The 25,827-nt window shown below is 44.2% G+C and overlaps 1 protein-coding gene and 1 non-coding gene across 2 annotated transcripts in view; one reads left to right on the plus strand and one right to left on the minus strand.

The window, feature by feature from the left end:
* Nucleotides 1-1,305: 1,305 nt before the first annotated feature.
* Nucleotides 1,306-25,827, minus strand: part of LOC126156185 (uncharacterized) — a 120,048-nt gene continuing 95,526 nt past the window's right edge. The window contains exon 4 of the mRNA XM_049916282.1: nt 1,306-2,202. Coding sequence (XP_049772239.1) covers nt 1,804-2,202 — 399 coding nt within the window. The 3' untranslated portion in view covers nt 1,306-1,803. The remainder of the gene's footprint in view (nt 2,203-25,827) is intronic.
* Trnat-cgu (transfer RNA threonine (anticodon CGU)) lies at nt 18,181-18,252 on the plus strand. Its single transcript has one exon. It is a non-coding gene; the product is annotated as a tRNA-Thr (tRNA).

The following is a 25,827-nucleotide window of genomic DNA, read 5'->3' on the forward strand; positions in this document are numbered from 1 at the left end:
CTAAGCATGGTTGAACTACAGACAACACGAGCCGTGTACCTCCTTCCTGGTGAAATGACTGGAACTGATCGGCTGTCGGACTCCCTCCATCTAATAGACACTGCTCATGCATGGTTGTTCACATCTTTGGGCGGGTTTAATGACATCTCTGAACAGTCAAAGGGACAGTGTCTGTGATACAATATCTACAGTCAACGTCTATCCTTAGGAGTTCTGGGAACTGGGGTGACGTAAAACTTTTTTTGATGTATGTAGAACTCTCCGTGTTGAAAATTCCTCTTCTTGAAGTTACATGGCGGCTTCATCATTATTTCGTAGTGCAAGTCTACAATGAACAAACAACAATGTTTGGACAATAACGATAAACTGGATGGTAATCTCAAGTCTGAAACCATATTTGTTAGTGACGAAAGCAGTGGTAAAGTTGTTTCCGTTGCATTATAAGAAGGTGAGAAATTAGGCTCAGAAATGCGCAGAGTACCTAGGTTTGTTGGAAACGGGTAAAGGAGTCGATGCGTGGTAGCATGTTTTAAGTTCAGAGGAGCTCCTATATTTCTGATGAAGATGATGGTGCCACAAAGGAATCCAGAGTTTGAAAACCTCTAGTCTAATATTTAAAGCCACCAGATGGTATGGAAGGTAGAATTGCTGTAGCACGTGGGGTCACGTGCTTACTTGGTCGCGGGGTAGGTCATCGCTAACCGGTCGGTGTTTCTCACATTAGTGAAGTGTAATTTTTTCTTGGAAGTGTGCGGACTGCTTTCCGAGAGTGAGTTTTGTGGCACGAAATACGAGTATGTGTTGGAACTGTTTAGTCATTACGCTTCCAGAATGTGTTTTCGGGCATTTGATACGGAGTTTGGGTACACTGCACAGAAAATGAAAATTCCAGATCAGGAAATAGTAGGGGACGGGAGTTCGATAGAAGATTCAAGGATTGTTCCAGGCTGGAGATGGTTGCAGATGGGAAAAGATTTAAGCTTTGTATGTTTTTCGATACCACACGGGAGCACAGAGTCCGAGTAAGAAATCAAGAAATCTGCTTTCCATTATGACGAAAGGGTCGACAGAAAAATCAAAATTCAATACCGTGTATGTACTTGGAACTGTGAGAAAAGAACATTCATTTGATGAGTACAGAAAAGGAAGAAAAAATTGCATTTGAAAAATCAGACAAGTATTTTGTATTGACAGTGTTTGAAAGAAACAAATGCTTGTTATGAAAATACTGAAAATAATTTTATTTTTTGTTTCAAACTTACTTTCTATGACACTGGTCTAAAACATCAATAAAAAACGATTCCCCTGTGGTTAATGCGAGTGCTCACGGTATATTGGGATCCATTTCGAATCGTGGTCTGACACAAATGGTAAATTGTCGATAGTGTACAGTACGTTGCAAGTTTGGTATATATGAACCGTTTTACTTATATAGTTCCGTGTCATTGTATCTTTATTGATTTCAAATCCATCGATCCATACACTTCGTTTCAGTGCATTTATTAAAAGTTACATATTAGCAAATTACATTTTAATAAGTAGCATTACATAAAAAATTTAGCTGTTACTGTTCTGCGTATCGGAGAACCACTTCTAACAGTGAGTGTATTAATACTCTTTCATAAACAGGAACACTTGCTCATAAGATTGTAGTGCTAATCATGAGTCCACGTAAAGTTTGACTCCAGGGGTGCCTAAACGGTACTGAACAGCATTCACAGTCTGCCTGAGCATTGTGTGACTCCTTCCAGAAGAAAGAAAGGATGGTCTTTGAATCTGTTCATCAGAAACGAGTTTCCCCTGCTACATCGCACCAACCTTTTCGTATGCTGGCAGGACGTACTTGATGCGTGAAATGAATTCAGGGTTGGATACGATTTGTCTGAAAAATGTATCATCGCGTTGGCTGTTGTTGACGGCTTCCTCGGCGTCCTTGCCCAGGGATTCGGGCGCTAGAATCATGGGTGGCATCACTGACGCCATGCAGAGTGCGTGTGCGGCGAAGTGGTCCATGTCCAGCCGCAGCTGGTGCAGGGGGTAGGCGTCCGCCTGCCGGTGCAGCCCCAGGGCGCGCAGCGTGCCCTGCAGCACGGCGTGGTACTCCGACACCAGGCCCTCCACGTGCTGCTGGTGCACCTCCAGGCTGGCGCTGCTGCCCAGGAAGTGCTGCAGGTCCGCAGCAGGCGAGGACCAGAAGCAGTTCTGTGCCACAGACAAAACAGTACACTTAAATTCCGGAATGAGTCTCCACGCTGCAGCAGAGTGTGCGCTGATACAAAACTTACTGGGGGCTATAACTGTGTGCTGGGTGGCGTCTCGAATAGGAGATATTTTCCTTTCGTGGGCCAGTGTTCTACCAACTGAGCTCGGAAGGTAAGAGATGAGGTACTAGCGGAGGCCGTGCCGTGAGAACGGATGGTGGCACATACTCGGGTAGTTCAGTTGGTAGAACACTTGCTCCAGGGTCGACTCACAGCTTATATCTGGCAGAAAGTTTCAGTAACTTAATCTTCACAACAACATGGCCTGAGGTTTGTAGTGCTTTAAACAAAAGAAACATTTGTCACAGACTTAAATTAAAAATAATCCTCTTCCCTCGATCCTGAATAACGTTTCCAGGTGGCTTTCCATGGCTGTAAGGAAAAGGATAGATCCAAAAAAATCCCTCCCGAATGTTCGCGATTAGGACTACCTGTACCCCACTACCAGCACGCCTGGTGTTCACGGGAAAGTCCCTGACGCAACACTGGGTCATTATTTGAAGAACCAACTTTACCTTTAGGAGTAGGGAACGGACAAAAAACCCAGCTCCTCGTCTGGGCCCTGGAGACCCGTGGGACGTCGACCGGCCGCCACGTCATCCTCTGCCGGGGCCCACGAGAAATACTGACCTTGAAAAGAACTTGCGACGTCACACTAATTGTCTTGTCCGCCACACTTACAGAAAGTTCACCTCCGTGGAGGACCCACGGGAAATAAATTTGTAATTGAAACGTATCCACTAAAGGTCTTACCTTTGTCATGTGCTGTCGAAATTTCGCTTGGATTTAAACGCACAGTCAGGAATCACTGAACTCTGTTGCATATTTAAAAATTAAAGGCCTGAAAGGCAACAGGACAGCAGCCAGAAACGAATAAGTTTTCTAGAAAGTACTCAGAGTGCAAAGGAGACGCCACAGGAAGGGAATTGGTTTGGGCATTGGCCGGGAACGTTACGTAGACTCATGAGGTTTAACGTGAGCTTTCGTGGAGAGCCGTGAGACGCAGCAGTGCGTTGGTGGTGACCATGTACGGTCATACACGAGACCTCTCAGGGCAGAGGCCAAAAGAGCGAATGTGGGAGGGGCGGCGTGGCCTGCCACATGGTAAAAAGTGGAGGCGGCGGCCTCTGAAACGAGAGTTCAGATCAGATAGCTGTCCAGGAGGGACATCTGTACAGGTCACGCCCAGGACCGGGACTTGTTTATTCGCTCTGGGTCTGCTCGCTTTCATCCTTAGCCATGTACCTCCTTCCAGGGATTTCTGGACAATCATGAGAAGTGCACTTTCATTCAGGTCACTTATTCAGCTTTGCTCAGACGAGCATTAAAACTTTTAGTTATTCAGGTCTTGCTTCTTTGGTCGTATATTTCCCGACCGAGTTCCGTAACGCCTTCAAAATATTCAGTTAGCCTTCTGCACGCTGGCTGACTGGATGGACCATTCTCGGGTTCCTATGTGATGAAGTGTCTAGACCCCTCGCTGGACGCAACTCGTCTGAAACAGTAACTTGCTCTTCGACGGAGACGGCTGCTGGCACTTCTAAGATTTGCAGTGTCAGGTGCTGTGACGTACGCGCCACGGCAAGTTCCTCTCGTTGGCGTCGGCCTCTGCCTGGCGGCATCATGTGGCAACGTGTGGAAGGGCAAGTGATGAACACACCGCACTCCCGGTCGTTTTGACGACTTTTCAGACTGTCGACCGGTACTTCTGGTTTAAGTAGATCTTCAGTTGGCATAATGAGATTGAATTAAATTACTGCCAGTCTTCCTGGTAAGGAAAAAATCCTAGGCACTACCTGGAGCCGAACCGAGGTCTTCCCGCATACCAACCATCTACGCTGATCATTCGGCTAGGAGGTGGGCTAACAACAAGAAAGAAAAAGTATTCAAACAGTTAAGAATACAATAAACAATAATGTTCCTCAAATAAAATATTTCCAATCGCCCTGCTCCAATGAATGTTTTTGAGACGCATCCTTGGTTATTAGAGCGAATGATAGAACTTCTCTTTTAGCTTCCATGATTCTGGATATGGGAACTTCTGCTGTAAATTGTTCTCTTATGGATACTATTTCCATACTAATTTCCACTTAGATGTGTTTTTGTTTAGTCGGCCGGAGTGGCCGAGCGGTTCTAGGCACTACAGTCTGGAGCCGCACGACAGCTGCGGTCGCAGGTTCGAATCCTGCCTCGGGCATGGATGTGTGTGATGTCCTTAGGTTAGTTAGGTTTAAGTAGTTCTAAGTTCTGGGGGACTGATGACCTCAAAAGTTAAGTCCCATAGTGCTCAGAGTCATTTGAACCATTTTTTGTTTTTATTTATTTTATTTGGAAATGATTTTGAATGCTTTTACAGTTTAACGTTGAGGCACTTGTGCACTATTATCTAAACTGTATACACCCACAACTTTATTCTGTACCATGAAATTTACCACGTTAGAGAACGCTGTATATAGCAACATGATATCAATTCGGGCGTGTGCTATGTCGATAATTGTGCTTTAAGTCCCTCGAGATGAAGCCACGGAAAGCTTCAAAATCTATTGTAAATAAAACAAACTCAACACAGTGGAAAACTATTTTGAAAACAGCCTTCGTGCTGCACAACTAAAAATTTACTAAGGGCGAGTAGGACTCGCGCACTGAGTGTCCCACACAAACTTAATTGTGTTTATCTAGACAGTTCATACATTCTGAGAATCGAGAATCTCGACCACTTTTGCCTGTTATCGACACTGTCGCTGGAGATTCCAAGATTTTAGAGAATGAAAATCATGCAGGATGCAGGCGACCTTCACTATAAATAATCAGTAGTTCTGCATTCAGACTGACTGGGTCGCAATCGTAAAAAGTCAAATGTCAGGCAAGAAATGACTTTATTGTCCATATGACGTGTTGTGGAATGTATCCATGATCAGATATGCAGGAGCAATCACTGCACGTAAATCTGGCGTTTCAAGTGGTATGTGAAACAAACATTCGCACGCTATCGCTCCTGGATATCTGAGCATGGATAAATTCCGAAATGCGTCATATGAACAATAAAGTCATTCCTTGCCCGATGTGTGACTTTTACCTTTGCGATCCATTCAGCGTGAATGCAGAACTACTCTGATTGTTTTAATTTCAAGTTTAATATCGGATAACAAAAGTTCAAATGGCTCTGAGCACTATGGGACTTAACATCTATGGTCATCAGTCCCCTAGTACTTAGAACTACTTAAACCTAACTAACCTAAGGACATCACACAACACCCAGTCATCGCGAGGCAGAGAAAATCCCTGACCCCGCCGGGAATCGAAGGATAAAAAAAGTCAAAAGAAATATTTTTCATGTGATGTAGTTACAAACTAACAGTTTTCAGATTTCTTCCTTTGGTTCTACTGTAAAACGTTGCCTCTTGCCAAATTTCGTGATCCTAGGCCGACGCGAAATGTCCTATTGGTTTTGATGAGTGAGTTTGCGAGTATCAAAAATGTGACATAAACGACTGTATCTTTTGAGTGCATTGACCTAGAAGCTTCTCTTTCTTCACCACCAAGGGCCCACAGGCCTTAGTATTTGACACAAATTTTAATCTGATACCCGTTCCTGAGAAAAAGGGCTTTTAACAGTCGAACAGACAGACGGATAACAAAGAGATCCTATAAGGCTTTCATTTTTACCAACTGAGCCCTAAAACGCCAGAACTAGAAGAATCCCCTCAAATATTCCCAATTGGGAACTCCTATGCTCCAGCCAAGTCTGGGAAGTATAGCTGAAAGGAAAGTTCGACAGTGGTATCTCAAAAGTTTGATTTTATCCTACCTCTGAAAGACTTGCATAAATTAACTACATTGCTGTTGAATATTAAATGTGTAGTATAAACCTGTCCTTTTTACCGTTTATAGTCCCGTATCTGACGTTTAATACTTTTTTGTGCATCACTTTTATTTTTGTTAGTCCGAGCGCTCTAAAAAATGTTTTAAATCTGTGTCTGTTTTTGAATTCTGATTACCATTGTCCTCGTGTTGAACAAGTGTCTAGACCTGTCTTATATTCTCGAATTAATGGTTTCTGGAGCACGTCAATAATGTTCTGTAACGTGGTGGCGAATCAGGTGTGTTACTCCCATCAACATACGACATTTGTGAGACTGATTATATCAATTACCACGTCGACAAATGTATTCGTTTTCGAGTTACTAATTATTATTAATCTCTTACCTCAACATGGGATGAAACAGCCAACCCATTGCAGATAGATCGCCAGAGACAGCGCACCTCGTGTCCTGCTGCTAATAAGGTGAGTACACCATTCGTTTGTACAATGTTACTTATAATCCATCTTGATTGCAAAATGTTTATTCATATGACCGGTCTCCAACCCAGCAATATATCACCGAGTACCGTCTCGATGTAGTAAACATACTATTTGTATCCTGTGCCATACAAAAATCGCTCCTTTTACGTCGTTCGTATAGCTATCAGCCACCAGACACTCATACATATACTGTTTTTCTGACCCCTCGATTCAGAATATATAGTTGCTGAACATTTCAAAGAAAACTTGAGTTTCATTTCAAATAGATACTCCACTCATACAGCTCTTTACAGGGGGCATTTTGGGCAGCATTTGTCGTTAGGTCTCTTCTGCCACTCAATGGTAGTATGGTAGTTGCTGTTCCTCAAGTTCATGCCATATCTTGTTGGTGGTTTTCTCGAACGCAGGGGACTAGCATTTGCGTTACTGATGACAGAATGTATCGGTAGTTCTGGATTGTCCATTATTTTGTTTAATTGTCTTAAGAGAATGTCTTTACATCTGAGATCTGGTGGGGGGATATGACTTAATCCTGGTAATAAATCGGAGGTAACTTCAATCTAGCCTCGATACGCTGGAAAAATTATACGTTTAAAGCCGGCGTCAGCTATAAAACGTCATCCGAACTTATACTGAATGCTTTCTCAGAATTTTTTTTTAACAATTACTTCATGAGCCCATGGTTGCAAAAGCATACTTGACCCCTTAGCAACAAATAGTGAGTATCGTGACGAATACAGAGATTAGCGACCATAAGGCAGTTGCTACTAGGCTGAATACCGTAACACCTACATCCATCAAAAAGATACGCAAAGTACGTCTATTTAAAAAAGCTGATAAAAATCCTCTTAAGGTCGTTTTAAGAGACAGACATAAATTATTAAGTGATGGTACTGATACCCCTGGTACACAAAACGGGTCAGATCGTTGTTTCAGAAGCAGCCAAAAAAGCAGGCCAAATTTAAAAGAACGCTGGCCAAGTTTCACAGAAGTTCGTAATATAGCGCATACTTCTGTGCGAGATGCTTTTAATAATTTCCATAACGAAACTCTGTCTCGAAATCTGGCAGAAAACTCAAAGAGATTCTGGTCATACATAAAGCACACCAGTGGCAAGACACAGTCAGTACCTTCTTTGCGCGATAACAACGGTGAAGTTACTGATGACAGTGCTACTAAAGCAGAGTTATTAAACACGATTTTCCGAAACTCTTTCACCAAAGAAGAAGAAGTAAATATTCCTGAATTCCGATCAGGAACAACTGCCAAGGTGAGAAATATAGTATCCTCGGTGTCGCAAAGCAGCTCACATCGCTTAATAAAGTCAAGGTTTCCGGTCCAGATATTATGCCTGTGAGGTTCCCCTCAGAGCATGCTGATACAATAGCTCCATATTCAGCGATTATATACAACCGCTTGTTCACAGAAAGATCCGTACCTAAAGACTGGAAAATTGCTTAAGTCACACCAATACCCAAAAAGGGAAGCAGGAGTAATCCATTGAATTACAGGCCCATATCACTAACGTCGATTTGCAGTAAGGTTTTGGAACATATACTGTATTCGATCATTATGAAGTACCTCGAAGAATACGATTTAGTGACTCACAGTCAGCATGGATTCAGAAAATATCGTTTTCGCGAAACATAACTAGCTCTTTATACTTTATACTGAAGTAACGAGTGCTATCTACAGGGGATGTCAAATTGATTCCATATTTTTAGATTTCCAGAAGCCTTTCGACACCGTTCCTCACAAGCGTCTTCTAACCAAATTGTGTGCCTATGGAATATCGCCTCATTTGTGTGACTGGATTCGTGATTTCCTGTCTCGAAGGTCACAGTTCGTAGTAATAGCCAGAAAGTCATGGAGTAAAACAGAAGTTCCCCAAGGAAGTGTTATAGGTCCTGTATTGTTCCTGATCTGTATTAACGATATAGGAGAAAATCTTAGTAGCCGTCTTGTAAAGTAATCAAATGACTAAAACGAATTGAAAAATGATTTGGATAAGATATCTGTATGGTGCGAAAAGTGGCAATTGACCCTGACGAAAGAAAAGTGTGAAGCTATTCACATGAGTATTAAAAGAAATCCACTAAATTTCCATTACGCGATAAGGCATACAAATCTGAAGGCTGTAAATTCAACTAAATAATTAGGGAGTACTATCACAAATAACCTAAATTGGAACGATCATGTCGATAATGTTGTGGATAGAGCAAACCAAAGACTGTGATTCGTTGGCAGAACACTTAGGAGGTGCAACAGGTCTACTACAGAGACTGCTTACACCACGCTTGTCCGCCCTGCTCTGGAGTCCTGCTGTGCGGTGTGGGATCCGCATCAGGTGGGACTGACGGATGACATCGAAAAAGTACAAAGAAGGGTGGCTCGTTTTGGATTATCACGAAATAGGGGAGAATGTGCCACAGACATGCTACGTGATTTGGAGCGGCAATCATTAAAACAAAGGCGTTTTTCATTGCGACGGGATCTTCTCATGAAATTTCAGTCATCACTTTTCTCCTCCGATTGCGAAAACATTCTGTCGGTACTCACCTACTTAGGGAGATAAAATAAGAGAAATTAGGGCTCGCACAGAAAAATGTAAGTGCTCGTTTTTTCCGCGCGCCGTTCGAGAATGGAACGGTAGAGAGACAGCTTGAAGGTGGCTCACTGAACCCTCTGTCAGGCTCTTTATTGTGAATAGGAGAGTAATCATGTAGCTGTAGATGTAAACGGTATGTACACTGATCTACGTTTCGACACCTATTAGGGGTGCCCTCATCAGAATAAATGTTGCAAAATCATGAAATTACATTGCTAAAACGCAATAGTCAGAATTTTGAACAGCTATGCTCCTGTCAAAAGTAAAGAATAACGCTGTAGCCTTTTCTAAATGTGCCCAAATTTTGGCTATTGCTTTTTAATAATGTTATTTTACGATTTAGCAACATTTATTCTGATGAGGGCATCCCTAGTAGGTGTCGAAACATAGGTCAATGTACCTATCGTTTATATGCAACCGGCTGGCTGTTTAATCCTATGTTGAAACTAGTACACAGTTGCTGAATAACAGCCATGTTCATAACTGTATTGGTCTCTTAGATGCTTAGCACAAACTGTTAATATACTCCGCCAAGAGTGGCACTACTTTTTGTTCATGTTAGAATGTCTGGGTCCATGAGTCACTGGGCAGAAATGGTGTACGCTCTCTCTGGCGAGGCAGTGATAGATCGCGGCTCTGAGCCGTGTCGGGAAGCTGGCTGTGAGCTGAGGTCAGTGGGCGCGAGGCGGTAGGCGTCAGCCGCGGAGGTGTCGTTCAGAGAGCAAGCGGGGCGTTTCGGAAGTTGTGGCCTGCCAGTGTGAAGTGTCAGATGTAGCTGATTATTCTGACGTTTTGGACACGGCACGTTAATACGTGACCCGCATGTTAATCTGATTAGTATGTTCCTAGACGGATAATTTTCTATTGGGCCCTGTAAGCTGGTGGTTTTGCTACTTCTGCACTTGATTAGCCAGAACTGTTTTAGTTAGCTGCAAATGTTGTTAACTTGTTTCTTGGAACAGGTTTGTAGAATATTAAAGCTGTCAGCGACACAAGCGAGACGAACGTCAATCTGATGTTGTTAACATTTTGTATCTTGTATCTAATGTTGACATGTTTCGGGCAAACCTTGAGTGATGCCTAATTTTTATGTAAGCTATAGGCACGGATGATGATTCATTATTCAGTCAAAATTATGAAGTAACGATTTGGTATGTGTAATGGAACTACATGGGTGTTTAACAGTAGCCAGCTTTGAGCAAGAGTATCTGGGATCCAAACCCGGAACCGTCGACATTCATTATCTAAGGGAAGTTAGGTGTTTTAAAAGTTTCTTTTGTAACACCGTGTTATATAGTTGTCGGTTTTCGTAATCATTGTGACATTGTTTTAAATTTTGGTTTCACTACCATTAAGATGTATTTAAAAAATGCTCTGGTTGTTAATCATGGTGTCTGACAATTGTTAATCTCATTTTAAATTCTTAAGATGCCGAATTAAATTGCTTGTGAGCTTTATATTGTAAGTATGCTGTTTAGGTTTTTATGTTCATAATTCCACGTAGTGCTCTGTGTGAAAACCGCTGACTACGCTGTGTGCAGTCTGTGGCTGGCTGGACTCATTGTTGGAATATTCGACAGCGTAGCGTTGGGCAGTTGGATGTGAACAGCGCGTAGCGTTGGGCAGTTTGAGATGAGCTGCCAGCAGTGGTGCATGTGGAGAGAGAGATGCCAGAGTTTTGAGAGGTCACCATGGGCGGACGATCTGGACGTGTGTCCGTCAGAAAGAGGAAATTTGTTAATTGAATGTCATATATATATATATATATATATATATATATATATATATATATATATATATATATATATATATATTAAAATAAGAACACCGTGAATTCATTGTCCCAGGAAGGGGAAACTTTATTGACACATTCCTGGGGTCAGATACATCACATGATCACACTGACAGAACCACAGGCACATAGACACAGGCAACAGAGCATGCACAATGTCGGCACTAGTACAGTGTATATCCACCTTTCGCAGCAATGCAGGCTGCTATTCTCCCATGGAGACGATCGTAGAGATGCTGGATGTAGTCCTGTGGAACGGCTTGCCATGCCATTTACACCTGGCGCCTCAGTTGGACCAGCGTTCGTGCTGGACGTGCAGACCGCGTGAGACGACGCTTCATCCAGTCCCAAACATGCTCAATGGGGGACAGATCCGGAGATCTTGCTGGCCAGGGTAGTTGACTTACACCTTCTAGAGCACGTTGGGTGGCACGGGATACATGCGGACGTGCATTGTCCTGTTGGAACAGCAACTTCCCTTGCCGGTCTAGGAATGGTAGAACGAGGGGTCGATGACGGTTTAGATGTACCGTGCACTATTCAGTGTCCCCTCGACGATCACCAGAGGTGTACGGCCAGTGTAGAAGATCGCTCCCCACACCATGATGCCGGGTGTTGGCCCTGTGTGCCTCGGTCGTATGCAGTCCTGATTGTGGCGCTCACCTGCACGACGCCAAACACACATACGACCATCATTGGCACCAAGGCAGAAGCGACTCTCATCGCTGAAGACGACACGTCTCCATTCGTCCCTCCATTCACGCCCGTCGCGACACCACTGGAGGCGGGCTGCACGATGTTGGGGCGTGAGCGGAAGACGGCCTAACGGTGTGCGGGACCGTAGCCCAGCTTCATGGAGACGGTTGCGAATGGTCCTCGCCGATACCCCAGGAGCAACAGTGTCCCTAATTTGCTGGGAAGTGGCGGTGCGGTCCCCTACGGCACTGCGTAGGATCCTACGGTCTTGGCGTGCATCCGTGCGTCGCTGCGGTCTGGTCCCAGGTAGACGGGCACGTGCACCTTCCGCCGACCACTGGCGACAACATCGATGTACTGTGGAGACCTCACGCCCCACGTGTTGAGCAATTCGGCGGTACGTCCACCCTGCCTCCCGCATGCCCACTATACGCCCTCGCTCAAAGTCCGTCAACTGCACATACGGTTCACGTCCACGCTGTCGCGGCATGCTACCAGTGTTAAAGACTGCGATGGAGCTCCGTATGCCACGGCAAACTGGCTGACACTGACGGCGGCGGTGCACAAATGCTGCGCAGCTAGCGCCATTCGACGGCCAACACCGCGGTTCCTGGTGTGTCCGCTGTGCCGTGCGTGTGTTCATTGCTTGTACAGCCCTCTCGCAGTGTCCGGAGCAAGTATGGTGGGTCTGACACACCGGTGTCAATGTGTTCTTTTTTCCATTTCCAGGAGTGTATATATATATATATATATATATCACGAGTTTTGAACACTATTCAGGTAAATACATACATACATACACACACACACACACACACATATATATATATATATATATATATATATATATATATATATATATATCACAACTTTTGAACACTATTCAGGTAAATACATTGAAATACATTGTTTGTTCTCTATCAAAATCTTTCATTTGCTAAGCATGCCTATCAGTAGTTAATGCCTTCAGTAGTTAGAGTCTTTTATTTAGCTGGCAGTATTGGCGCTCGCTGTACTGCATTGTTAATTTTCTGAGGGGAAGTTTCAACTTTTACTGTTGTTCATGTGTGATTTGTTTCTGTGTACGGACATATTGTGTCTTTAAGCTCTTAGTTACTTGAGCTGAAGTTAAATTTCGAGACTGAAAAGTTTTTTGCTGAGATACTCTAAAGAGCGACCTGTTCATGTTATTGTAATTTTTTACGTATTTCAGAAGTTCTTATTTATACAAATGTAAAACCTTCAATCCTGTCTACTGTCCAGAGATGGTACAAACTGCCGGCCGTGATGGCCGACCGGTTCTAGGCGCTTCAGTCGGGAGCCGGCGACTGCTACGGCCGCAGGTTCGAATCCTGCCTCGGGCATGGATGTGTGTGATGTCCTTAGATTAGTTAGGTTTAAGTAGTTCTAAGTTCTAGGGGACTGATGACCTAAGATGTTGAGTCCCATAGTGCTTAGAGCCATTTGATGGTACCAACTGCACCATATTTCTCAAACATGTTAGACACTTCACAAACATTGAAGTGAACACAGTACTTTGATTATTATTCACTCGTTATACTCGCGCGTTTCTTCTGCCCTCGATATTATTTTTGCATTCGTTAATTTTTGACAATTCTGAACACACGCTCACAACTGTGATCGCATGAAATTCGCTGTCGCCTCCGGGCTTATTTTCTATTTATGCCCCCCCTGTGACAGTCGCCACTCTTGGACTGCCACGCTGTGGTCCTTTTAGCACGAGCTCTCCACCTCCCTTCCATGCTCTGATCACTTGAACAATACGCAATGTTGTACAATAGTGAAACATCTATTTGGCAAGTGATATTCTAACTAGCACAGTACTTTTATGAACTATTCCTCGTTTCTTCGCTATACTTTTGTAAAGAGAGAATGTCCAGGGGCAAATTCCGATATTAATTTGCTTATTAAATTTAATAAAATCTGTTTTTATGAAAATTATTTTCACAGTCGTTAATTTTTGACAATTCTGAACATACACTCACGACTGTGATCGCATGACATTCGCTGCCGCCTCCTGGCCTATCTTCCCTTTGAGTCACTGTGTGAAGTCGCCACTCTTAGACTGCCGACCGAGGTTTGAATATCTGCCTGGCTTGTAACGTAGCAAGTCATTACGAGATAACATTCATTGCAGTAAGGCATGCAGCCGTGTAGCCCGGTGGCTGCAGGATTGTGTCTTCGCTATGACTCACAGCGCAGCTGACGCTTCTAGCCGTGAGGAAGGTCTCAAATCACATCTAGTACGAACGTAAATTCATATCCCCTACGAATCTAAATAAACTATACTAATTATCATCCGAGTTTGCTCAAAGATGGTATACCATCTTTTGTTCTTAATTAAAGGATCCTGTCAAATTTTCAGGCTCTTATCTCTTATAGTTCCGGAGATTGATAAAATCACTAAAATTTCCAAAAACTGGCACTTGTGTTTCAAAACTCAATTAGGAACAATAGTAGTTTGTCTTTTATTATCATATAAAGTCATAACCAGAAATTTCAGTGTATAAAATCACTTAATTGGATTTTTTAAGCTTTAATTTCTCGGCATTTCGTGGTCTAAAAATCATTCAAAATTACTATCAGCTTATTATTTTGTTGTGTGAATACATGGGAGTGAATGAGAGAGTGTCTGTGGGACATATGAAAAAAGCTTAGTACTATTTTATGTAAAGACTTATGAAAATGAACCGTGGGAAAATAGTGTTGTAACCACGAAGCTGATGACGTATGTCGATGTGTGCTTGCTTATCTAAGAGAGCAACCAGAATAGAAGACGGAAGTGGAATAAGTTTCTAAATTAATGTAAAGATTATTTTGCATTTCGTTCTATTTTATTAAATACTATATTAAAAATTGACATTGGAATGATGTAAATGATTTTCTGATTAGAATGATTGGCTCAGGTAAGTTTTGCAGCGAGAATGATCTAGAAGGATCATTCCGATTGGTCATTCAAACCATTAGCCAATCAGAATTAAGCTGTTCCCATACGCAGAAAGTTATATGGGCATAGAGTGGGGTGGCATCAAGAGACTCGCTAGCCAACCCTTCGTACGTGTAACATCGTGCTAAATGTCGCCGAGAAAATAACTTGTAAAAGGAAGACCCATTGAGTTCATTGCTGATCGGAGGTGTCGTGACTTAGGCAGTTTAAGTTACGAACATTGTGAGGAGAATTTGATTAATTAATTGATGTGTAGTGAGAGTGTGATGTTGCGGTCTTAGTGAAATTCCACGTGGCATATACAGTATACAATACTTCATGGAGTACTTGGGCGAGCACTTCCAACTTTGAAGACCACTGATACGACCGAAGTTTCAACTCGCTATAGTAGTGGGTCGGTAACTGTCAGATCGAACATTAATCCGGTCGGACTGGAAGATATTCTGGCTGTTTGATTTCGTGTGAGAATATTTTGTACAGACTGTGAGATGGGAATAGTAGAGCAGTTAAAACAGTAAATTCGGAGTTGATAGTAAATTTATGTGCTTCCTTAAGAATAAAAACCAGTTTACTGAAATTTCAAAAGGCTTACTGCAGGTAAACCGCATTTACCCACCACCCGAAAGTATGATAAAATAAACTTACAGGAACTGATTCGCAACTTGAGTTACGCGGCCGCTGTGTGGGAGGTATTAGGTCGTGGTTTCGTCAACGCTGCTTTACACGGCCTAGTGAGTACCTACTACTGCAGAGTGAAGGGACGTCGTAAGGAAGCCGTACTGAGGTAGGTGGACAATGAGAGAGAGAGAGAGAGTCTACGAACGAGCGACGAAGACAAACCCCGCCCCGCCGCAACTGGTGCATTAGCGTCCAGGAAAAATAGTAAAGTTCGAATGTATATGAACTCTAAAAGCAGCAGTTTAACGAACCCAATGAGTGAAACACCCACACGCGCATAAAGCAACTTAAATAGAACAATAGTAGCCCAAGAATGTAACTTTCCTAACTCATTTAGTTGAAAATAAATTATGCCACATAATATCAGATAACAGAAGGTATGAAATGATCCGAATAAATCCGTTAATAAATATGATCATAAGGTTTTATGAGCAAAAACGTTATTACGGGTTACAAAAAATTTGTATGGGTGTTATTTAAAGTTTATTTCTTATTTCTTATTTTGAAGGGTATTCATAAATGGAATATTTATTTTCTGTATTTTTTGATATCTAGAACAGTTTTCTCTCTCATGCTGACTTTTCTTCGATTTTCGACTCTTAATATTTTCAGGGTGAGTCTGACATTATTGATATTTGAATAAATTTGATATAATCACTCGAGGATTTAATTTCAATTCATTAAATCAGAACAGATGGCTTTGACAATGATATCAATAATATAAGAACGTGTACCTTGCATGTATTAAAAAATATGCTTCTCTTTGGTATCAAGGTAACTTACATTACAAAATATGGTAAGTTAAAGACTCGACGCCAATGTGCAATAGTTCTCCGAACGTCTAATTACTTCACAGATCAGTTTGTTGTAATTCGCTAGGAGCACTCATTGTCCAACACTGGATGAGTATATTGGCCTATGGGTAGTTTGCGCTTCGTTTTAAGAAAAGCATCAGTATATTCATGATTCCATATCTCCTGAATTATGTTTCATAAAGTGATATAATTTTGCAGATACGTCCACGGTGTATCTACAGGGTGAAAAGTATTTAAACCGACAAACGCTGGGAGGTTGTAGGGGACATCAAAACAAATATTTTTCCCTAATGTCATTTTTTTCCCGCGAGGACTATTTAAACCAGTAGAGGAAGATTTCTCTGGTGGCAAATTAATTAAACCAACAAACACTTTTCCATTTTTTTATGACCAAGAGACAACACATAAACACAATCCAATTCCAATTACAGTAGTTTATCAAAAATGCCTCCATTGACACGTAAACACACCGTCGGATCATGTTCTGGCTGACACGGGCAAAAACCCCAGGATTATCCTGAATTGTTCCTGCTGCTGCTACTATCCGGGCAACCAGATCCTCTTCTGATGCAACAGGGGCTGCGTAAACAAGGTTGTGCATCCCTCCCCACACAAAAAAGTCCAGAGGGGACATATCTGGGGATAGAGCAGGCCATGTTACAGGACCACCTCTGCCAATCCACGTTTCTGGGAACCGTCGTTCCAGGAATCGACTCACACGACGACTGAAATCTGCCGGGGCCCCGTCATGTTGGAACCACACGCGTTGTCTTGTAGGGAGCGGGACGTCTTCCAGCAATTCTGGAAATGCTCTTGCGAGAAAATTGTAACAGTTCCTGCCATTTAATGGCCTAGTTAGAAGATACTGCCCAATTAAACAGTCCCCAACAACACTTTAATGAAGAACCGCACTTGATGAGCGCTAGTAACTGTGGCATGTGGGTTACCCTCACTCCAAACATGCGAATTGTGCATGTTAAAGACTCCATCACGCCCGAACGTTGCTTCATTGGTAAACAACATACAGGATGGAAATCCGGTCTCACGCAGACGTTGGTACACAACAGCAAAGGTCGTATGACGCGGGATACGGCGATTAGGATATTGTTGTTGATAAACCCGCTGTGTAGCTCGTCCGTTGTGGTGCGCTACGTAGTACGTACCAACCATATCAGTGCACACTCCAGGTCTATCGCTCATGTTATTAAACAGAGACAATGCGATACTACGTTGGTGGACAGAAGTTGCCTACAACTGAAGAGCGTAATACGCCCTCTATCAACTGAAGATCGTAATACGGCCTCTAACAACTGAAGAGCATAATAGGGCCTCCACCGGTTTAAATAATCTTCATAGGAAAAAAATGACATTAGGGAAAAATATTTGTTTTGATGTCCCCTAAAACCTCCCAGAGTTTGTCGGTTTAAATACTTTTCACCCTGTAGATACTGCCAGAAAAATGTGCTACAGATAGAGTTAGTAGTGAAAAAGTAACTTCAACAGCTAAAAGGCACTAACTTGTTTCACTTCATTATTCTGTAGGCTGTTTCCGGTAGGTAGAGGTTTGAAACGGTTTGAAATTATGTGTAAAATTTGTTGGAACCAGCTAAATGGCCTCACTCAAAAAAGAAGTCTGGCCGCTTGGTATTCCTATTAAACTCGAATAGCACTGCAAAAGCTCTCCAACTGTAATGGAATAGCACCTCAGCATCAAACTAAACGGAGATCCTGCCTCAAATTCAGGAATAGGTGCTTCAATCAAATGAAAGTGTATGGTTCCAGAGACCTTTTAAAGTCTCAAACATCTATGATGTATATATGCTGTCTGAAGCGATGAATTGCAGTTTGTACCGACGTCGGGATTTGAACCCGAGTCTCCTGCTCACGAGGCAGTTGCGGTAACCACTATGCCATCCTGGCACAATGGCTTTGCACAACTGCATGGACTAACCAAGCACTCCTCCCTCCTCGATATGATGTGGGCTGAGGCGTAAACTGGAATTTGAATGGACGAAGGAGGAGTGCTAGGGTCGTCTGCGCAGTTGTGCAAAGCCACTGTGCCAGGGTAGCGTAGTGGTTATCGCAACTGCCTCGTGAGCAGGAGACTCGGGTTCAAATCCCGACGTTGGTACAAATTGTCATTCGTCGCTTCAAACAGCATATATACATCATAGATGTTTGAGACTTTAAAAGGTCTCTGGAACCATATGGTTTGATTTGTACGAATATGGTCTGGGTATTTGAGCGCTGTGAGTTTTGCCTCAAGATATGTTCGCAGTTTCTAACTTTAATAGTTGACTTTTGTGTTAAACCTTTCCCTTGATATTATACCTCTTAATGAGTAGATTACGACAGCATTTAAATTTTTTAAATTCGGTCAATAATCATATGAAAGACCGAACATCGAATTTTTGTTACCTCTGGAACCTGTGACTCGGACTGTACCGTTTTGGGTTTAGAACTATAGATCATTGAAGATAGTGTTCCTGTTGTGGAATGTAGCTTTCGGCGCATGGTAATACTTCAAATTTGCCGAATCAATTACATAAAAAATTGTCATTTTAGAATCTTGCCTTCTGTTGGACGAATTTTGGCGGATGCCCATGGGTGGTGGTGATTGTTAATGGAGACCATTGGCTATTCTTCCGATATATGACAAACCTGTATCACATTTAAAATATTACATGTTAAAATAATCATGATTGGACTCAACAGACTGTGGCCGAGCGGTTATAGGCGCTTTAGTCCGGAACCGGGCAGCTGCTACGGTCGCAGGTTCGAAGCCTGCCTCGGTCATGGATGTGTGTGACGTCCTTAGGTTAGTTAGGTTTAAATAGTTCTAAGTCCAGGGGACTGATGACCTCAGATGTTAAGTCCCGCAGTGCTTAGAGCCATTTAAACCATTTGGATTCAACAGCCTTATGTCACTTATTTTTCAAAACTGCCACAATCAAATAAACGACTATCCTCAGGTGCTAAAAACGACATTAACTGCAGCTCATGGTCCAGACATGACCGTTTGCATCCAGATTTCCGTTATACATGAGCTTCATCAAAAGTATAGAACGCAGAAAACCATCCGATTTTTCATGAGACGATATGTTGCCAGAGTGAAGCACAAGGGTAGGAAATCTTTTACGACTGCGTCAAACGCCATTCCTTTCGCGAGCCTTTCTGTGTGACACGTAACAATCCCTTCTCTTCAAAGCTGTCTAGCTTGAAGTTTCATTGCGGAACTCTGAAACATTTGTCAGCTGTTTAAAAATAGAGACCCGAATGTCTCCTCTCTCCAAAGGATTCCTTGTCTCACTTGACCCTGAAAGGGATGATCAACTATTGGAGAATACGGAACTTCCTGACCGAGAGAAACTAAGAGTGTTACAAAATTCGCCTAGCATTATAAACCATGAAGAGCTAAATTCCTTAATGTGGACTGTATAAATGAAAGTGAGACACAATATTTAAAACGTCAAGATCGCGTTTGCCTATGTGATTTTTGTAACCATCTAGGAACTAAAACTTTAAAAGTGTGAACGAGCAAATGACTGAATGGACCTATAGGAAAAAAAAACACAGTAGGGCACAGAACGTAGGAGTAATAGTGAAACTGCTGGAGCCAGCAGCTGCAGCGAGACTTAAATACCGAGAAGACGCAGTTTCTGAGCGGAAGAAATGTGTTAGAACACGCGCCGATGAGCCATAACATCATGACTCCTCCCCACCGAGAGAGTGACGTTGCGGGCATGTAACTTGGTGAGGAAAGAATGTAAGCGGAGCAGAGACGAAAGAGAAATCATTCTAGTAACGATTTTCTTGTTCCTCTCCTGACTTTATCCCTTGCTTCCACAGGATCTGCTTGTTATTTTTGACTATAACATTGTTAACGGCACTATGTGTGCAGATACCACTACTTCCCACAAGGTGGAATTTGTCTACCTCATCTGCCCGTGTCTGTGTGTAGCGTTATCCTCACGTGCAAGTGTAAGAACGTTTTCCTATGTTTTTAAATCGTGTAACTGAGGCGAGACGTAGGTCCAGCCTGGTAATCGCCTAGTCGAATGTGAGAAACCACTTAAAAACCACATCCAAGCTGGCCGGCACACCGATTCTCGTCATTAATCCACCGAACATATTATATTCGGGTGGGCCTCTCCTCTCTGGGTCACGTAAGTGGGAACTTTAAGGCGCTCGGATATCCGGGCAGGTCAGTCATTCTAATGACGATACCGATCGCAAACGGGGAAATCCTGTGACATGGGTGATTTTGACAAAGGGTAGAATGTTAAGATCCGGTGCCCGGGAACAAGCATCTCGGAAGGGGTGAAGCTGGTCGGACCGTGAAGCCACGAACAGGCGACAAGGTGTTGGAGATGTAGAATAATACACAGGATGAACCCAAACTCCACCGACAGAATGTTCGAGGTTGACTAGGCATTTTCCTAGGAGGGACCCTTAGTCTCAGGCGGCTTCTTTCAGAGTAATAATGTTATTATACTTTATCCGGTTTGTTACCTAGTTATCTTTGTTTCTGGTGAAATACCTTCACAGTACTGAAAAGTTCGTTAATATGCAATCACCAGAAATGTACAGCCCAAAATAAGGAGCAGTGCAGTAACCATCAACCAGAACACAGCTTTTAGCGTAGTGCATTCAGTCTGTTCTGTGAGCGTACAGAACAGTACGTAACAGATTTTTGGGCAACATAGTTGTGGAGAGAAGCAGCGATTAGTATGATTAATCAATAATTCAAAAACAATCTTAATCGCATTTATTATTATTATTATACCGCCAACAGGTTTTAACATGACGTAGGGGTCATCTTCTGGGCGTTTACACCATTGGTCGCCTGCTGGTGGTGTCACACCTGTCTACATAAAGGCAGGAAAACTGTTTCCTGTCCTTATGTAGACAGGAGTGACACCGCCAGCAGTCGACCAATGATGTAAACGCCCAGAAGATGACCCCTACGTCGGGTTGAAACCTGTTGGCGGTATAATAATAACAATAAATGCGATTAAGACTGTTTTTTGAATTATTGATATTCAGTACGTAACAAATGTAGATCGATTTCCTGACAAGTTTTGTTCAAAATATCGTCCACGATGATCACGACAGAGCGTACAGCGACGCACCATCAACTACCTTACACGTTCAAGATTGTTATGTGGTTGCCATCGCTGCGAGAACAGCCCAGTATGGCGCTGTCATGGGACAGCGAAATACACTCCTGGAAATGGAAAAAAGAACACATTGACACCGGTGTGTCAGACCCACCATACTTGCTCCGGACACTGCGAGAGGGCTGTACAAGCAATGATCACACGCACGGCACAGCGGACACACCAGGAACTGCGGTGTTGGCCGTCGAATGGCGCTAGCTGCGCAGCATTTGTGCACCACCGCCGTCAGTGTCAGCCAGTTTGCCGTGGCATACGGAGCTCCATCGCAGTCTTTAACACAGGTAGCATGCCGCGACAGCGTGGACGTGAACCGTATGTGCAGTTGACGGACTCTGAGCGAGGGCGTATAGTGGGCATGCGGGAGGCCGGGTGGACGTACCGCCGAATTGCTCAACACGTGGGGCGTGAGGTCTCCACAGTACATCGATGTTGTCGCCAGTGGTCGGCGGAAGGTGCACGTGCCCGTCGACCTGGGACCGGACCGCAGCGACGCACGGATGCACGCCAAGACCGTAGGATCCTACGCAGTGCCGTAGGGGACCGCACCGCCACTTCCCAGCAAATTAGGGACACTGTTGCTCCTGGGGTATCGGTGAGGACCATTCGCAACCGTCTCCATGAAGCTGGGCTACAGTCCCGCACACCGTTAGGCCGTCTTCCGCTCACGCCCCAACATCGTGCAGCCCGCCTCCAGTGGTGTCGCGACAGGCGTGAATGGAGGGACGAATGGAGACGTGTCGTCTTCAGCGATGAGAGTCGCTTCTGCCTTGGTGCCAATGATGGTCGTATGCGTGTTTGGCGCCGTGCAGGTGAGCGCCACAATCAGGGCTGCATACGACCGAGGCACACAGGGCCAACACCCGGCATCATGGTGTGGGGAGCGATCTCCTACACTGGCCGGCCGTACACCACTGGTGATCGTCGAGGGGACACTGAATAGTGCACGGTACATCCAAACCGTCATCGAACCCATCGTTCTACCATTCCTAGACCGGCAAGGGAACTTGCTGTTCCAACAGGACCATGCACGTCCGCATGTATCCCGTGCCACCCAACGTGCTCTAGAAGGTGTAAGTCAACTACCCTGGCCAGCAAGATCTCCGGATCTGTCCCCCATTGAGCATGTTTGGGACTGGATGAAGCGTCGTCTCACGCGGTCTGCACGTCCAGCACGAACGCTGGTCCAACTGAGGCGCCAGGTGGAAATGGCATGGCAAGCCGTTCCACAGGACTACATCCAGCATCTCTACGATCGTCTCCATGGGAGAATAGCAGCCTGCATTGCTGCGAAAGGTGGATATACACTGTACTAGTGCCGACATTGTGCATGCTCTGTTGCCTGTGTCTTATGTGCCTGTGGTTCTGTCAGTGTGATCATGTGATGTATCTGACCCCAGGAATGTGTCAATAAAGTTCCCCTTCCTGGGACAATGAATTCACGGTGTTCTTATTTCAATTTCCAGGAGTGTACATGAATACAGATGGCGGCAAATTATAGGAAGAGGTTTCCGACGTGATTATGGCCGCACAACATAAAGTAACTGGCTTCGGACGCGGAATGGTAGTTGGAGCTAGACGCAAGAGACATTCCATTTCGGAAATCGTTAGCGAATTCGGAATTCAGAGATCTACAGTGTCAAGAGTGCGCAGAGAATACCAAATTTCAGGCAGGGCCTCTTAAAACAGACAGCGCAGTTGCCGACGGCCTTCACTTAATGACCAATAGCAGAGGAGTTTTCAGTGTTGTTAACAGACAAGCATTGCTGCTTGAAATAACCGCAGACGTGCGACGAACTTATCCCTTATGACAGTGCGGCGAAATTTGGCGTTAATGAGCTATGGCAGAAGAAGACCGACGCGAGTGCCTTCGCGAACAACACGATATCGCCTGTAGCGCCCCTCCTGGGCTCGTGACATATCCCTTGGAGACTAGACGACTGGAAAACCGTGGCATCGTCAGATGAGTCCCGATTTCAGTTGGTAAGAGCTGATGGTAGCTCTCAAGTGTGCCGCAGACCCTACGAAATTATGGACCCAAGTTGTCAACAAGATGATGAGCAAGCTAGTTGAGTCTCCATAGCGGTTTGCTCGGAATAGACGGGGTCCTCTGGTCTTGCTGAACCGATCATTGACTGGAAATGGTTATGTTCAGCTGTTTGGAAACCACATGCAGATAGATGTTCATGGAATTCGTGTTCCCAAACAATGATGGAACTTTTATGGATGGCAATGTACCATGTCACTGGGCAACAGTTGGTCACGACTGGTTTGAAGAAAATTCTGGACAGTTCGAGCGAATGATCTGGTCACCCAGATCGCTCGAAATAAATCCCATCGAATATTTATGGGATATAATCGAGAGGTCGGCTCGTGCACAAAATTCTACACCGGCTGCACTTTCGCAGTTATCTGTGTGCTGGCGTAAGCTGTCGCCAGCACACGGGATGGCAAAGATGAAGCGGAAAGATCGATTAGTAGGCTCTGGATGAAGCGCGTCTGTCGCGAGAGACGCCACAGACACACCCACAGGCAACACGCCGCCAACGCCTTTCGACAGCATGTATTTAGGCCACCGTCGCTGACCACAGGGTCTCACTCGCTCGCTCACTCATCCAGCTGAGCGTCTATCAGTTTACTCGCAGAGCGAGTCAAGTCCACCACATATGACAGACAGTACATAGCGACCAGATTAGTGACTATTGTGGGGTTATTACAGATGAGCTTGTACCAGAAACATGAACTCTATTTAAGTAAATGTTCCAGTTCATGTAAATAAAGAACCGTATTAATCCACGTGCGCATTTATGTTTCAGGAGGAGGATACCGTCCACCCATAGCAACATCCTCTCCCTGGCTTCCTTGTGGTACAAGACTCTACAGTGGCGAAGGAGGATAATCCAGTGGCGATCGAAGATAATCGACTTAGCCAGAGATTTTGCTTGTTTCTCTTGTGGTGCACAAGGAGCATGGCTCAGTATTTCTGTAAGGTGCTTCCAACCAACGACTTGTTGAGTCCATGCCATGTCGAGTTGGTGCACTACGCTGCTCGAAAGTAAGGTCCGACTCGATATTGGGAGGTATCCCACAACATTTGTCAACTCAGAGCAATCCACTCAGTGAAAGCGTGTGCTAGAATACTCTCTTCGTCAGTAAACTCGTCGATAGTGCCGTGATGCTGTGTGTCATTATCAACGTACAATTAACAGTGCAGTACTGAGTGGAAGCTTCAGTTGCAAAAGTAAAGCTGGGTATTACTGTTCCCAGCAAGTATAGTGAGTGAACGGAACAAGTTTATTTTATTTATTTATTTTAATCAAGAGCCACAGCACATATCGTCGACGTTAGCACTGTTCTGTAGTCATTATCTGTACAGTACAAATATAGTGATAAATGAGGGTAAGAAAACTCAAAAAATTGTTCAAATGGCTCTGAGCACTATGGGACTTAACATCTGAGGTCAGCAGTGCCCTAAAACTTAGAACTACTTAAACCTAACTAACCTAAGGACATCACTCACATCCATGGCCGAGGCAGGATTCGAACCTGCGACCGTAGCGGTCGCGCGGTTCCAGACTGAAGCGCCTAGCAAGAGAGGGGAAGAAAACCAATGTGCACTCCGTGTGCACACCAGGGGGAGTCTTTCCAGATGTGGAAAGGATCCTTCCGGATGCCATGAAGGGTACAGGGTGCACCCATCTGCAGGTGGTCGCTCATGTCGGCACCAATGATGTGTGTCGCTATGGATCGGAGGAAATCCTCTCTGGCTTCCGGCGGCTATCTGATTTGGTGAAGACTGCCAGTATCGCTAGCGGGATGAAAGCAGAGCTCACCATCTGCAGCATCGTCGACAGGACTGACTGCGGACCTTTGGTACAGACTCGAGTGCAGGGTCTGAATCAGAGGCTGAGACGGTTCTGCGACCGTGTGGGCTGCAGATTCCTCGACTTGCGCCATAGGGTGGTGGGGTTTCGGGTTCCGTTGGATAGATCAGGAGTCCACTACACGCAGCAAGCGGCTACACGGGTAGCAGGGGTTGTGTGGCGTGGACTGGGCGGTTTTTTAGGTTAGATGGCCTCGGGCAAGTACAGAAAGGGCAACAGCCTCAAAGGGCGCGGGGCAAAGTCAGGACATGCGGGGACCAAGCAGCAATCGGTATTGTAATTGTAAACTGTCGAAGCTGCATTGGTAAAGTACCGGAACTTCAAGCGCTGATAGAAAGCACCGAAGCTGAAATAGTTAAAGGTACAGAAAGCTGGCTGAAGCCAGAGATAAATTCTGCCGAAATTTTTACAAAGGCACAGACGGTGTTTAGAAAGGATAGATTGCATGCAACCGGTGGTGGCATGTTTGTCGCTGTTAGTAGTAGTTTATCCTGTAGTGAAGTAGAAGTGGATAGTTCCTGTGAATTATTATGGGTGGAGGTTATACTCAACAACCGAGCTAGGTTAATAATTGGCTCCTTTTGCTGACCTCCCGACTCAGCAGCATTAGTGGCAGAACAACTGAGAGAAAATTTGGAATACATT

The sequence above is a fragment of the Schistocerca cancellata genome, chromosome 2, assembly GCF_023864275.1.
Source record: "Schistocerca cancellata isolate TAMUIC-IGC-003103 chromosome 2, iqSchCanc2.1, whole genome shotgun sequence".
Lineage (NCBI taxonomy): Eukaryota > Metazoa > Arthropoda > Insecta > Orthoptera > Acrididae > Schistocerca > Schistocerca cancellata.